Genomic DNA, 15,849 nt, shown 5'->3' with positions numbered 1-15,849 from the left:
TATTGTTGAGTGGCATTTATGACACTTTATAATGCTCTATTAAGCTTTGAATTGATGCATTTGTACTCAAGTTGTTGGTATTTTAATGTGTTTTCTAGTGTTTTTGCATTTCAGGCATTATTCTAAGAATTAGGTGAATTAGCATTATTTTGGTGCTAATATGGTGTTAGGATGGTGTCCAAAGAATAAAGCTAGGGAAGCCAACTCGATTGCAGTAGGAATTAAAGAAAATCAGAAGTTTTTCCAGAAGCACGGCGCGCCCGCGCTGGTCTAGCACGCGGCCGCACCAATTTGTCAGAAAGCCAGCGCGCCCGTGCTGATGAAGCGCGCCCGCGCTAATAAAGCGCGCGGCCGCGCCGGGTTGGGATCCCAGAATCCTGATTCTACTTGAATTACAATTGGAGAACTTCTATCTCGCATGGGCTACTATATATACTTAATTAAAGGACGTTTTCCAAAGAGAGACGTACCAGAGCACAAAGAGAGCCATAAGAAGACCGTGTTAGCATGATTCAACGAAGACAAAGAAGATCTTGTTTTTACTATTGAATCTTTGTTCTAAGTTGTAACTTGGATGCTAGTTTTCTTATTCGTGAACCTTACTCTTGTTTCATAATTGGTTTTGTTATTTATTCAGTATAAAGACTATGTTTATTATACCATGCTTTCATCGGAACCCGTGTTGATGATGAGTCCGATTTTGGGCTAATCGTTATCGTGGGGTTCTAGTGGATTTACTTATGAATTTATTTAGTTAAATTGTTTCGATACCTTAGTGTGTGGTGATTGTATGATAACCTACTATTGGTTGTACTTATTCGTCTTATGAGATTCGCGAACTTATAAGATAGCGTGTTAATCTTTAATGAAATGACAGTGAATTTAATGATTTAGAACTTTCCATGCTGGCATAGGTTCATGTGTTATTTTTATGCATGATTCGTAGGTAATTTTAACCATCTTACTTGCCCTGTGTAATCATGATAGATAACTTGTGCTTTAAACCTTTATGTTGTCAAATTCTATAGACATATAGGGTATCAATATAATTGGTGTCTATTCAGCTTCTATCTCTTTTGTGGATGTCTGGTAGTATGTTATTCATGCAACGAATGTTGGCGTTTAGCAGTTTCGTGTTATCTGATTAGTGTCATCACCATTGCATGCTAAGGTGAAGAACAATAAGGTTATTGAATGGAGTATTTAATAAAGTTAGAATCCCATGTTTGTCTCATATAATATAAAACTCTCTGTACTCTCTTAGTTATAATTGTTAGTTTAATTCATAGTTATAAATAACCTAAAATTGTTATCGTCTTAACATTGGATAATAACCTTATCATTGGTGCATAAGTGCATAAATTACATAATTAACTAAATCCAGTCTCTGTAGGAATGAACTAGAGAATATTCTATATTACTGGCGAACGCGTATATTTGCGTGAATTATAAGGGCGTGTTTAGCCCTAACAAGTTTTTGGCGCCGCTGCCGGGGACTGTAGTGTTAACTTTTAGTTTATGTGTTTTTCATCAGTGATCGTTAAAGTTCATTGACTCAGACATTGTTACTTACCTACTCTTTTTCTTGTCATATTTCAGGTACTCTAGCGATCATTTATGCAAACGCGTTCGCGAGTTCGTAGAAGAATTCTGGATAAAAACGAAGAAGAAGTTGTAGAGGAGCGAAGGGAAGATTTTGAGGATGAAGAGAAAGTAGTAGATGAAGAGAAAATCGAAGAACCACCTGTATTAGAGATGGGAGATCAAGCAGATAATACTAAGGTGTTGATGGACTATTCTAAGCCTAAGATCAATGATATTCAGTCAAGTATCATCAGGCCAGCCATCGCGGCTAACACTTTTGAGATCAAGTCGAGCACGATTCAGATGATACATAACTCAGTTCAGTTTGGGGGTTCTCCTACTGAAGACCCCAACATGCACATCAGGGATTTCATCAAAATCTGCGACACTTTCAAGTTCAACGATATGTCTGAAGATTTTATCAAGTTGCGACTATTCCCATGCTCTTTGAGGGATAAAGTGAAGTGTTGGTTACATTCTCTACCACCAGGGTCTATCACCAAATGGGAGGATCTTGCTCAAAAGTTTTTCACTAAATTCTTTCCTATGGCGAAGACTGCTGCCATCAGAAATGCTCTTACTCAGTTTGCTAAACAAACTGGTGAATCTCTGTGTAAGGCTTGGGATCGATATAAGGAGATGCTACGGAAGTGCCCACACCATGGCATGCCTGATTGAATGATTATCAACTGTTTTTACAATGGTTTAGGTGCACAATCTAGACTATGCTCGATGTAGCATCTGGTGGAGCCTTATGGGCTAAAAGCTATAATGAAGCTTATGAGTTGATTGAGCTAATGGCAGCCAATTAATACCAGAATCCTACACAAAGAATGTTGCAAGGAAAGGTAGCAGGAATTCTGGAAGTGGATCAAGCTACTGCTATAGCTGCTCAACTTCAAGCTTTGATGATGAAAGTGGACTCTTTGGCTAATTATGGAATTAATCAGATTACTAGTGTTTGTGAGCTTTGGGCGGGGGCACATGAGACTAAGCAGTGTGTTATTTCTAGTGAATCAGCCCAATTTGTGAGCAACTTTCAGAGATCACAACAACAAGCTCTGACCGCTTATCATCCGAATAACCGCAATCATCCTAACTTCAGCTGGAGCAACAATCAGAATGCGGTGCAACGGTCTTATCAGCCATATACAATAAGGCAGTATAACCCTCCTGGTTTTCAGCAACCGCAATATGCCCCGAAGCAAAAACTCCAACTTCAACAGTTACCTCAAGCTAATGAAAAATCTGAACTGGAGGAGTTGAGGATCATGTGCAAGAGCCAAGCTGTTTCTATCAAGACCTTGGAGAATCAGATTGGGCAAATTGTTAATGCATTACTAAACCATCAACCTGGCACGCTTTCGAGCGATACTCAAGTGCCAGGCAAGAAGGAAGCTCGAGAGCATGTTAAAGCAATCACATTGAGGTCTGGTATGGTTGTGAATCCCGAAAAAGCTAAGACTCGAGATTCTGAAGTGGAGGCTGATGAAGAAAAAGTGCAGAAGGAAGCTGAAGTGGAACCAAGGAAGACTATTGTTGAGCACACTCCTCCTGAGGGTAATATAGGGGATAAAAAGATCTATCCTCCACCTCCCTTTCCTAAGAGGCTGCATAAGTAGAAACTGGATAAGCAGTTTGCGAAGTTTCTGGAGGTGTTCAAGAAATTTCACATCAACATACCTTTCACTGAAGCTCTTGAGCAAATGCCTAGTTACGCGAAGTTCATGAAAGGTATTCTCTCTAGGAAGGTGAAGTTTGATGACTTATAAACGTTGCTCTCACGGAGGAATGTAGTGCTGTGCTGCAACAGAAATTGCCTCCGAAGCTTAAAATTCCTAGAAGCTTCACTATTTCTTGCACCATTGGAAAGGTGTCATTTGATAAGTGTCTATGTGACTTGGGAGCTAGCATCAATCTGATGTCATTGTCAATCTTTAAAAAGTTGGACCTGCCTGATCCAAAGCCTACATACATGACGTTGCAGTTGACCGATCGTTCTATTACATATCCGCGAGGTATTGTGGAGAATGTCTTGGTCAAGGTGTATAAACTCATTTTCCCTGCTAATTTTGTAATTCTTGATTTCGAGGAGGATAAGAAAATTCCCATAATCTTGGGAAGACCTTTCTTGGCTACTAGCCGGACTTTGATAGATGTGCAGAAAGGTGAACTTACCATGCGAGTGATGGATCAGGATGTGACTTTTAATGTGTTCAATGCCATGAAATTCCCTATAAAAAATGAGGAGTGTTTTAAGGTGGAAATGGTCGAAACTGTGGTTAATTCTGAACTCGACCGATTTCTAAGGTCCGATGCCTTAGAGAAAGCATTGTTGGGAAATTTCGATAGTGAAGATGATGAAGGTGATGAGCACTTGCAATATTTGAATGCTTCTCCCTGGAAGCGAAAGATGGATATGCCTTTTGAATCTCTTGGATTGGAGGAGTTGAAAAGTTCTTCGAAGCGCCTCAAGCCATCTATTGAGGAAGCTCATACTCTTGAGCTTAAACCTTTACCTGAACACTTGAGGTATGCATTTTTAGGTGATGCATCTACTTTGCCTGTTATTATTGCATCTGACCTTTCAGGTAACGATGAGGAGAAACTTTCGAGAATTCTTAAAGAGTTCAAATCGGCAATTGGTTGGACTATAGCAGATATCAAGAGAATCAGCCCTTCTTATTATATGCATAAAATTCTTCTAGAGGAAGGAAGCAAGCCTACTGTTGAGCAATAAAGAAAGCTAAATCCGATCATGAAAGAGGTTGTGAAGAAGGAAATCCTCAAGTGGCTAGATGCAAGGATCATCTATCCTATTTCTGACAGTTCATGGGTGAGCCCAGTTCAGTGTGTACCAAAGAAAGGTGGTATCACTGTGGTAGCAAATGAGAAGAATGAGCTTATTCCTACACGAACAGTTACGGGGTGGAGAGTTTGCATGGAATATAGGAAGCTGAGCAAGGCTACAAGGAAGGATCACTTCCCTCTTTCTTTCATTGATTAGATGCTTGATAGATTGGCTTGGCATGATTACTATTGTCTTCTGGATGGCTATTCAGGATATAATCAGATTTGTATCACTCCAGAAGATGAAGAGAAGACTATATTCACATGTCCTTTCGGCACTTTTGCTTTCCGAAGAGTTTCTTTTGGGCTATGTGGAGCGCCAGCCACTTTTTAGAGATGTATGATGGCTATATTCTCTGATATAATTGGAAATAATGTAGAAGTGTTCATAGACGATTTCTCAGTCTTTGAAACTTCTTATGATGAGTGCTTGCACAATCTTGGGTTGGTGTTGAAAAGGTGCGTTGAAACCAACTTGGTTCTCAATTGGGAGAAATGTCATTTTATGGTGCGCCAAGGCATTATTCTTGGTCACAAGGTTTCTAGTAAAGGTCTAGAGGTGGACAAAGCCAAGGTAGGGGTGATGGAAAATCTTCCTCCACCAATATCTGTTAAGGGAATTCACAGTTTTCTTGGTCATACGGGTTTCTATAGGCATTTCATCAAGGACTTCTCAAAGATTTCGAAGCCGTTGTGCAATTTGCTAGAAAAAAATGTTCCTTTCAAGTTTGATGACGAGTATCTTGCTGCTTTTGAAACATTGAAGAAGAGTTTGATTATGGCACCTGTCATAACTCCACCTGATTGGTCAGAACCATTTGAAATGATGTGCGATGTGAGTGACTATGCAGTTGGAGCAGTTCTTGGGCAATGCAAGAACAACCTATGTCATGTAGTCTACTATGCTAGTAAGACTTTTAATGGTGCTTAACTGAATTACACCACTACTGAGAAAGAACTTTTGGCTATCGTCTATGGTTTTGAAAAATTTTGATCTTATCTACTAGGGATGAAGGTGACAGTTTTTACTGATCACGCAACAATTCGATATCTCATCTCAAAGAAGGAATTGAAGCCAAGGTTGATTCGATGGGTTCTTTTACTTCAGGAGTTTGAGTTTGAGTTAGAGATCAAGGATAGAAAAGGGACTGAAAATCAAGTCGCCGATCATCTCTCACGCTTAGAGCATCCAATTGCTACTTCACAAGATACGTCTTTGATTAACGAGTCTTTTTCTGACGAGCAGTTATTTGGAGTGCAAGTAGAAGAACCTTGGTTTGCCGATATTGTGAACTACCTTGTAAGTAACGTTATGCCTCAGAGTTGACTCCCGCTCAAAGGAAGAAGTTTCTACATGAAGTGAAGTGGTATATGTGGGATGAGCCGTTTCTTTTTCGCCAAAGAGCTGACCAAATCATCAGGAGATGTATTCCTTACAGCGAAATGGGGGGATCTTGCGAGATTTCCACTCAACGGCTTATGGAGGACATTATGGTGGAGAAAAGACAGTATCTCGTATTCTTCAAGCAGGTTTCTTTTGGCCAATGTTGTTTAAAGATGCTCATCAGTTCGTTTTGAAATGTGATCGATGTCAACGTGTGGGTAATATGTCTAAGAGGGATGAGATGCCTCTTAATGTGCTTCTCGAGGTCGAAGTCTTCGATGTTTGGGGAATTGACTTCACGGGGCCATTTGTCTCATCTTGTAACAATCAGTATATCTTATTGGCAGTTGATTATATGTCGAAATGGGTTAAAGTTAAGGCGTTTCCAACGAACGATGGAAAGGTAGTGCTTAATTTTCTTCACAAGTAGATATTCACAAGATTTGGAACTCCAAGAGTCATAATCAGTAATGAGGGGTCGCATTTTTGTAACCGCAAGTTCACTGCTATGATGCAAAGGTATAATGTGAATCATCGCATTGCTGTGGCTTATCATCCTCAGACGAATGGTCAAGCCGAGGTATCTAACAGGGAGATCAAGCACATTTTAGAGAAAGTCGTGTGTCCATCAAGAAAGGATTGGTCTTTGAAACTTGATGAAGCTGTTTGGCCGTATCGAACAGCATACAAGAATCCACTAGGGATGTCACATTATCAGTTGGTTTATGGGAACGGGTGTCATTTACCGGTGGAGCTAGAGCATAAAGCGTATTGGGCTTTGAAGAAATTGAATCTGGACTTGGATGCGGCTGGAAAGAAGAGGATGCTTCAATTGAATGAGCTCGATGAGTTTTGATTTCAAGCTTATGAGAACAACAAAATGTATAAGGAGAAAGTCAAGAGGTAGCACGATCGGGGTCTAGTGCTCAAATAGTTTGTGCCGGGGCAACAAGTTCTTTTGTTCAACTCCCGTCTCTGTCTTTTTCCTGAAAAGTTGAAGTCAAGATGGCCAGGGCCGTTTGTTGTCAAAACTGTGTTTCCACATGGAGCTGTGGAGATTTTTGAGAATGATCCGGGCCAAGCATTCAAGGTAAATGGTCAGAGGTTGAAGCATTACTATGGTGACACGGCAAACCGTGAGGTGGTTAGTGCCGTTTTGTTGTCCGTTTGATCTCGAGTTTCTACGTCAAGCTAACGACGTAAAGCAAGTGCTTCTTGGGAGGCAACCCAAGTTTGTTGTACATTAGTAGGTAGAAGAAGCAAGAAGAAAAGAGAAAAACACAAAAAAATCATAAAAACAGAAAAATTCAGGGCCAACGTCAGAAGTCAGGCACGCTCGCGCTGATCTAGCGCGCGGCCGCGCTGGAATTACAGAAACCAGGCGCGCCCGCGCTGATCTAGCGCGCGGCCACGCCGATTTGGCAGAAGTAGCGCGCGGCCACGCTGGGGTCCCGATTCTGAAAAAAATAAAGAGCAGTTTTGTGAGAGAAAATCGGGATTTTTAGCACAAAATCAATTCCTACCCGAATTTTAGTCTCCCACATCCCAAATTTCCCTCTCCAAATCAAACCCATTATTCCCATTATTCACATAATCAAATCCCACTTCTATTCCATATATAATTCTCTTTTCAACACCTATATATACATACACTTTTACACAAAATTCTTCACCACTTTACAAATTTCTCAAACACAAATTCTCTCTCAAACACAAAACTCTTATCCTCTCAACTCAATTCCAATGGCACCCAAGAGACAAAGAACATAAGTAAGCAACATCACTACCGATTCTTCTAGTGCGGGTGGTGTAAGGACGAGGTTCTTTACTCCTGAGGCTGAAGCGGGGTATATGAGACTTCTCTCAAAGCCTATCATCAAGGAGCGAGGTTTTCTGCCATCAGGGAAGGATGGTAAGCTGTTGTAGATGATTCTGAAGATTGGCTGGGTTCCTTTTTGCGAGGCACCCGCTGCTGTGCCCATGAATGTTGTTCGCGAGTTCTATGCGAACGCGAAGGCTGAGAAAAACGGCTTCACGGTGGTGCGGGGGAGGACTATGGAGTATAGTGCTGAGGCTATTATGACGGTGATTGAGCAGCCCGCGAGGAAGCCCGGGCAGGACACTTGGAATGATAAGACTCCAGAGGAATTTAATCTGGATCTTATTCTTACTACACTATGCATGCTTGATACTCTTTGGAAGATCAAGAGGGGCACTACTGAGTATTCTACGTTCCCAGCTTCTAGCATGAACAGGTTTGCCCATGCATGGAATGCGTTTATTTGTGCTAACATCATGCCATCTTCTCATGTGCATGAGATTACTGTGGAGCGTGCACGGGTGTTATGGGGCATTCTTCAGGATGATTATGTGGATCTTGGGATGGTGATTTATTAGGATATTCTGAAGTTCTTGAGGGGGAGTACCACGGGATCTATACCGTATGCGTCCGTTGTGACGAAGTTGTGTGTGGCAGTTGGTGTTCATTGGCCAGCACACGAGCAGTTGCAGATCCCGAGTGCTCTTATTGACAGCACTATTTTGGCCATGATGCAAGAGTGGGATGGAGGCAAGCCCGATCTGAAGGGGCTTGGTTATACTTTTGAACATCTACCTGGTGGGAGGCCAGCTGCTGGGGCCACTCAGGCGAGCAGGACTGCTTGGAGATCTCATCTAGGAGATGAGGCGGGGCCATCGCATCAGGCACATGAGGAGGAGGAGGAAGGAGCTGATGTTGGAGCTGGCATGAGCATGGCGCAGTATAGGCGTCTGACGAGGAGGATGGATGCGATGCATGACATCCACAGCAGGTTTGCACGAGATCTCACCCAGGCATTGAGGACAACTTTAAGAGCCACCGGTGTTGACATCCAGTGGCCAGTATTTGGTGAGGATTCCGTGTATCTACCTCCGGACACGCCTGCCACACCACCCGTTTAGGATGAGGAGCCTGATTCTGATTAGGTAGATTCCTTACTATTACCTTCACTGAGGATAATGAATATTTTAAGTTTGAGGGTAGTAGTTGAAGGAATATGTTTTGTGTGAGTCGCATATAGTTTGCATATTCATGATAGTTTAGTTCATATAGTTGCATTTTTGCCATGTAGTTTTTTTAATTTATTTTTGGTAGTTTTTATGTTAGTTTGTTCATATAGTTCATGCATTTGCATTATAACATAAGTTTGGGGGTAGTAGTTGAAGGAATATGTTTTGTGTGAGTCGCATATAGTTTGCATATTCATGATAGTTTAGTTCATATAGTTGCATTTTTGCCATGTAGTTTTTTAATTTATTTTTGGTAGTTTTTATGTTAGTTTGTTCATATAGTTCATGCATTTGCATTATAACATGATCCCATAGATGATTTTTCCGATTGACTAGTGATATTGATGATAGTGTAGTGATGTCGTATTTAGAGATGTGGAGTCGTATTAATTTGATTTGCATGCTAGAGACACTTATATTTCACTAAGTCTTATAGGTTAATTAAGTGCTAGATCATGATCATGGTTTGTTTGTTTGTCGAGGTTTAATCGCTTTTTATATTTAAAATTTAGGATATTCTCTTAATAATAAAATAGCATGGATTTTTAGAAATTAGAGAAAAATTGGATTTCATTGCTAGTTGTTGTGGCTAGGTGTCAAATGGCTAGTAGCCGGCTCATATTTATATGAGTAGTCTAGGGTTGAACGAGTTGGAGTGAAACACACTTGTTCAGAAATTGTGAAAAAAAAGAAAAAAAAAGAGAAAAAAAAAAGAAAAGAAAAAAAATAAGTGGTATGTATAATTGATCACGAGTGGGCTTTTTAGTACTCGAGTTATTAAGTTCTTTGAGACTTTGTGCCTAGTGACCTAAGGCTTTTATAGTCTGGGATCCGCTAACCTAACGCTCGCTACATGGGTACTATTGTATAAGTCTTTTGTGGACCTCACTCATTGCACGATCAAATAAGCATAAGTGTGTTGTTTTGTTTGAATAAAGGCGTGAATCCATATAAAACTCCAATATAAGAACTAAAGTGTTATTAGTTATTTTGAGTCTAGCTTTTTATTTTATTTATAACCTTGCGACTGCCTTGATGAGTAGTGAGTCATGATTATTGATCTAGTTATGATAGTATATCTGTAAGAAGTTGCACACGCGCACGTCTCTAGTTTGTAAGTTGATTTGTATAGTTTGATTGATCTTTATGCGAGTCCTGCATTTTTTGAGAGGTTGCTTGTTGATTGGTTTATTTATTCTATTGGGATCGTTGCATTCATTTAGTTGCATTCATGCATTTTTGTTTCTTATTCTTTGAGTCTGTTAATGCCGAGGACAAGCATCGATTCAAGGTTGGGGGTATGTTGAGTGGCATTTATGACACTTTATAATGCTCTATTAAGCTTTGAATTGATGCATTTGTACTCAAATTGTTGGTATTTTAATGTGTTTTCTAGTGTTTTTGCATTTCAGGCATTATTCTAAGAATCAGGTGAATTAGCATTGTTTTTTTGTGTTAATATGGTGTCCAAAGAATAAAGCTCGGGAAGCCAACTCGATTGCAGCAGGAATTAAAGAAAATCAGAAGTTTTTCCAGAAGAACGGCGCGCCCGCGCTGGTTTAGCGCGCGGCTGCGCCAATTTGTCAAAAAGCCAGCGCGCCCGCGGGCGCGCTGATGAAGCGTACGGCCGCACCGGGTCGGAATCCCATAATCCTGATTTTACTTGAATTATAATTGGAGGACTTCTATCTCGCATGGGCTGCTATATATACTTAATTAAAGGATGTTTTCCAAAGAGAGACGTATTAGAGCACAAGGAGAGCCGTAAGAAGACCGTGTTAGCACGATTCAACGAAGACAAAGAAGATCTTGTTTTTAATTTTGAATCTTTGTTCAAGTTGTAACTTGGATGCTAGTTTTCTTATTCGTGAACCTTACTCTTGTTTCGTACTTGGTTTTGTTATTTATTTAGTATAAAGACTACGTTTATTATACCATGCTTTCATCGGAATCCACGTTGATGATGAGTCCGATTATGGGCTAATCGTTATCGTGGGGTTGTAGAGGATTTACTTATGGATTTATTTAGTTAAATTGTTTCGATGCCTTAGTGTGTGGTGATTGTATGATAACCTAGTATTGGTTATACTTATTCGTCTTATGAGAGTCGCGAACTTATAAGATAGCGTGTTAATCTTTAATGAAGCGACAATGAATTTAATGATTTAGAACTTGCCATGCTAGCATAGGTTCATGTGTTATTGTTATGCATGATTCATAGGTAATTTTAACCATCTTACTTGCCCTGTGTAATCATGATAGATAACTTGTGCTTTAAACCTTTATGTTGTCAAATTCTATAGACTTATAGGGTCTCAATATAATTGGTGTCTATTCAGCTTTTATCTTTTTTGTGGATGTCTGGTAGTAAGTTATTCGTGCAACGAAAGTTGGTATTTAGCAGTTTCGTGTTATCTGATTAGTGTCATCACCATTGTATTCTAAGCATAAGAACAATAAGGCTATTGAATGAAGTATTTAATGAAGTTAGAATCACATGTTTGTCTTATATAATGTAAAACTCTCTTTACTCTCTTAGTTATAATTGTTAGTTTAATTCGTAGTTATAAACAACCTCAAATTGTTATCGTCTTAGTATTGGATAATAACCATATCATCGATGCATAAGTGCATAAATTACATAGTTAACCAAAGCCAGTCTCCGTAGGAACGAACTACAGACAATTTTATATTATTTGCGAACGCGTATACTTGCGTGAATTATTAGCCCTAACAATTATATATATATATAATTGAAAAGGTAAATAATTTTTGGAAAATTATTTTCTTTTTAGAGAATTCAAGGAAAAACTTCAGTAAATCAGAATATTTCTGAAAAATATTTCCTGAAGAATATTTTTGTAAATTGCAAGATAATCGCCGGAAAAGCAAGGGAAAAGTACCTGAAAACTCCTAAAGTAGGTATGAAAATGAGTATGGAAAATTATAAAAATTCCGAAAAATACGGCGAAGCCTCGCAAAAGGCAGATCGTTGTAAATGTGTATGTCGCTCCACACTTTACGCTAAAAATGATACCCTGCAAGGGCATAAAATAACTTAACTTCTACGAAATCTTGCACGGTTTCCTAGAAGTCAGGTGCAAATGATGGGGAATAAAATAAACCCTAATTGTTTAATTAATGTCGCATTAATTAGACCTAATTTGGTCCGTAAGAGATTCCCGATTAACTAGACTCGAAATCCTAAATTTTTATTAATTTCGTAATTAATAAATATGGTTAAAATCAGCAGCTAAATAGTAATCTAATGATGATAAAATTTCTTGGAGATTGAACTCCAAGAAACCTCAAAGGACAAGAAATCAACTTACTACATTCTAGGACTCCAAAGTCCAATCTGAGTCTAACCCACCAAGTCTCCTAACCCTAACCCGATTCAAGGTTATCCACACCTATATAAGGGGTCTCACCCCACAACTCAGAAATACGTTTTTGACTTGATCTTTGGCATAGAACAAGGTACATAGGCATCATGTGAAAGCAGAATCGAGTCATGAAACACGTGAACAATCAAATGAGGGTCTTCAGCTTCGAACCCTAGGATTAATTATAACCTAGTTTTCTCCCCATAACAATTATATACATTCATTCAAAGTTATAGACGCATGAAATATGAACAACTTAAAATAATTAGCGTCTAAGTTCTTATTCAATCATATAACTTTTTATGCACATGTATTGCTCTCTAAGATGAGAACATGCTTGTATTAAAAAACAAAAAAATCAAAATAAAAAGTATTAAGATGGTCATTGTGGGTTCAACCTCGATTCTTTCATACTTTTTATAAAATAACGGTGTACATATACAGGCAAATGATCAAATGGAAACCACTAAAATAGAAACTTAAATGAAAATCAAGAGAAACAACCCCTATATGACATCACCCACCCCTTAGATCACATCACCCAACTTCAAGATCATATAACCTATCCCGGATCTACTTTCGGCCGCCCAAAATCCACCCCTGGCCCAATGGGCCTCACCAAGACTCGAATCATAATCCCAGATAAGGCCCATACATGCAAAATAAACCCTAATGGGTCCTAGTAGGCCCTACCCTTGCCTACCAGACCCATCCCGGCCCCAACCTAACCATGCCCAGGCACACCCTTGAAGCCACCCTCGGGCCCCAGTATCATTACTACTAGGGGCATATGCGGTTAGTTTTGGTGTGGTTGGGAGGTCAAATTCGGACCAAATCACATATAGCGGTTTTCTTAAATCTCCAGCCTCAGTCGCAATTGCGGTTGCGATTAATCGCGACTGTTTTAACCGCGATTTTGCGGTTGGTGCGGATCGACTTGCGGTTTAACCACTGACTTATACTATAAATGATAAATAAAATAGTTTATTAGAATATACCCGCCAAATCTTATAATTTTTGTATAATTTAAATGTTCAACATGGGATTATTGTAAATTGTAAAACACATCCAGTAGTATATACTATAATAAAATAAAAAGATAGTACCCAACACCCCAATGGCCCAAACTTTTTCTTTTATAACTTTTATATATAGTATTTTATAATATATAATTATATTTATATATATATAGATAGCAGTTTACAATTGCGGTTCGATTTTTACGATTTTTTTAAAAATTAAATTCGCAGTCAATACAAATTTGCTATTCCTGTACTTTCAATTCACATTCGATTCATAGTTTGTAATTATCCTAAAAATTAAGTGTTTATTTAATTTTATTTTAGTGGCTTTAATCGGAATAGCACATGTATATATTAATGTTTTAATCTAACTAATTTTTATTTTTTTCGCCAATAAGCCCAATCAATCAGCAAATCATAAATTTTTTTGATGTCAATATTCCATAATTAATGTTTTAACCAAATATATAGCAACCATACCATGGTAGTACAAGAAATGAATCGAGAAAAAAAAAGAAGAAAAGAAATGGAAACCCAAACAGCAGCAGCAGCAGTAGAACCAAACCCTAAAAAACTGAAAATGTCCACAACAACCTCCGATGACGACACTAACTCATCCGCCGCCGACAAAAAGCCCAGATACAAGCGCCGCAAAATAGCAATCCTATTCGCCTACTGTGGTGTAGGCTATCAAGGAATGCAAAAAAACCCTGGTGCTAAGACTATTGAAGGCGATTTAGAAGAAGCCCTTTTTCAAGCCGGCGCTGTTCCTCAACACGACCGTGGTGTGCCCAAGCGCTTCGATTGGGCCCGCTCTGCTCGTACTGATAAGGGTGTTAGTGCTGTTGGTCAAGTTGTTTCTGGTAGGTTTTATATTGACCCTCCTGGTTTTATTCCCAGATTGCAATCTTATTTGCCTCATCAGTTTAAGATTTTTGGTTTTAAGCGTGTTACCGGCTCTTTTAATGCCAAGAAGTTTTGTGATCGTAGGAGGTATGTTTATATGTTGCCTGTTTTTGCTCTTGATCCCACTGCCCATCCTGATAGGGAGAGTGTGTTAGCTAGTTTGGGTTCAGGTCGTGGTGACCTTGTTAAGTGTTTGGAGTGTTCTGAGAGAGGTAGGAAAGTGTTCGGTCTCATGGGTAAGCGGTATTTCAATGCCGAGAAGGAGGTTAATAGTGTGATGTCTGAGTCAGGCATTTTGTCAAACACCTTGTCTGAGTTTCAAAGTGAAGATGTAAAATTGATTGAATTAGCTAATGCTAACGGTGATAATGATTTGTCTAATGTTAATGGTAATGACATTCTAGCTGAGCGTGAGAACAAACATGGAAATGACCAAACTGAGCTCATCGAGGAAAAGAAGATTGATGTTGATTTGAATGAGACTGCGCTTTGTTATGATGAAAACCAAAAGGAGAGATTTAATAGAATATTGAAAAGTTTTGAAGGAACTCACAATTATCATAACTTCACCACTCGAACAAAAGCTGATGATCCCTCTGCTCACCGATACATTATATCTTTCAAAGCTGATACCACAGTTACTGTTGACGGTATTGAATTTATCAAGTGTGAGGTTGTAGGACAAAGCTTCATGCTTCATCAAATTCGGAAGATGATTGGTGTAGCGGTTGCAATTATGCGAAATTGTGCTCCAGAATCCTTGATTGATATTGCTCTCCAGAAGTGAGTGTTTCACTATATTATGTAAACATATTATTTTTTATGTTCGCCTTTGCTACCTGAATCAGACTAATCAGTATCTAATTGTGTAAATTTGACTTGTATGTAAAATTAGGGATATAAATATTACTGTTCCTATGGCTCCCGAAGTTGGATTATATTTAGACGAGTGCTTTTTCACATCATACAACCAGAAATGGAAAGATAGTCATGAAGAAGTGTCTATGAAAGATTATGAGGCAGAGGCGGAAGACTTTAAGATTAAGCACATATATTCCCACATTGCATCATCAGAACATAAAGATGGAGCTGTTGGCCTTTGGCTGCATTCTCTGAATTATCGCAATTATCCTGATTTACTTGTAGCAACAACCAATGGTAAGACGACTGATGTAAAAAATGTTGAAGGTGAGATAAAAACTGATGGGGGAAATGCTGAAACTGATGCTACAAGGGAAGTTAATGTCACAATTGATGTGAAGAATACTGATGTCATTGCTGAATGAAGTTGCAAAGATTTATCTAAGTATAAAGGTGCTAGAAATTTGAAGTGCACCCAGTGTTCTGTTACAAGGGTGCTAGAAATTTTGAAGTACACCCAGTGTTTTGTTATTTATTCGAATTGTTTATAATTCTCCAAGAACTTATCTTTTTGGTTTGGATCAGACGGAGACGCTGCTATCTGTCTATCTGTCGTGGTCTTGGTGGTCTTTAGTCTTTTCCTTTTTTTTTTTTTTTGACTAATTTTGGCTTATAGCCTTACAAATGAGTATCTGTTCTCAACAATTCTCGGGGTAAGTCAGGATCGAATCCAGGATCTGGGACGACAGAGGATAAGCCCTTGAGCTATCCAACCGTGCTCTAGTCTTTTCCTTTTATTTCTTAATCA

General features: G+C 39.0%; 1 protein-coding gene and 1 non-coding gene across 2 annotated transcripts; one reads left to right on the top strand and one right to left on the bottom strand.

The window, feature by feature from the left end:
- Positions 1–2,145: 2,145 nt before the first annotated feature.
- Positions 2,146–2,252, bottom strand: LOC141699536 (small nucleolar RNA R71). Its single transcript, XR_012565988.1, has one exon. It is a non-coding gene; the product is annotated as a small nucleolar RNA R71 (small nucleolar RNA).
- Positions 2,253–13,761: 11,509 nt separating this feature from the next.
- Positions 13,762–15,625, top strand: LOC141698681 (uncharacterized). The gene is made up of 2 exons (XM_074503454.1): positions 13,762–14,963; positions 15,076–15,625. The coding sequence occupies exons 1-2, from the start codon at positions 13,771–13,773 to the stop codon at positions 15,464–15,466; spliced, it is 1,584 nt and encodes a 527-aa protein (XP_074359555.1). The 5' UTR covers positions 13,762–13,770; the 3' UTR covers positions 15,467–15,625.
- Positions 15,626–15,849: the final 224 nt, after the last annotated feature.

Source organism: Apium graveolens, chromosome 11 (assembly GCF_009905375.1).
Source record: "Apium graveolens cultivar Ventura chromosome 11, ASM990537v1, whole genome shotgun sequence".
NCBI classification, from domain to species: Eukaryota; Viridiplantae; Streptophyta; class Magnoliopsida; order Apiales; family Apiaceae; genus Apium; species Apium graveolens.
Note: the sequence above shows the minus strand (reverse complement) of the source record. Positions and strands in the feature narration are given on the sequence as shown.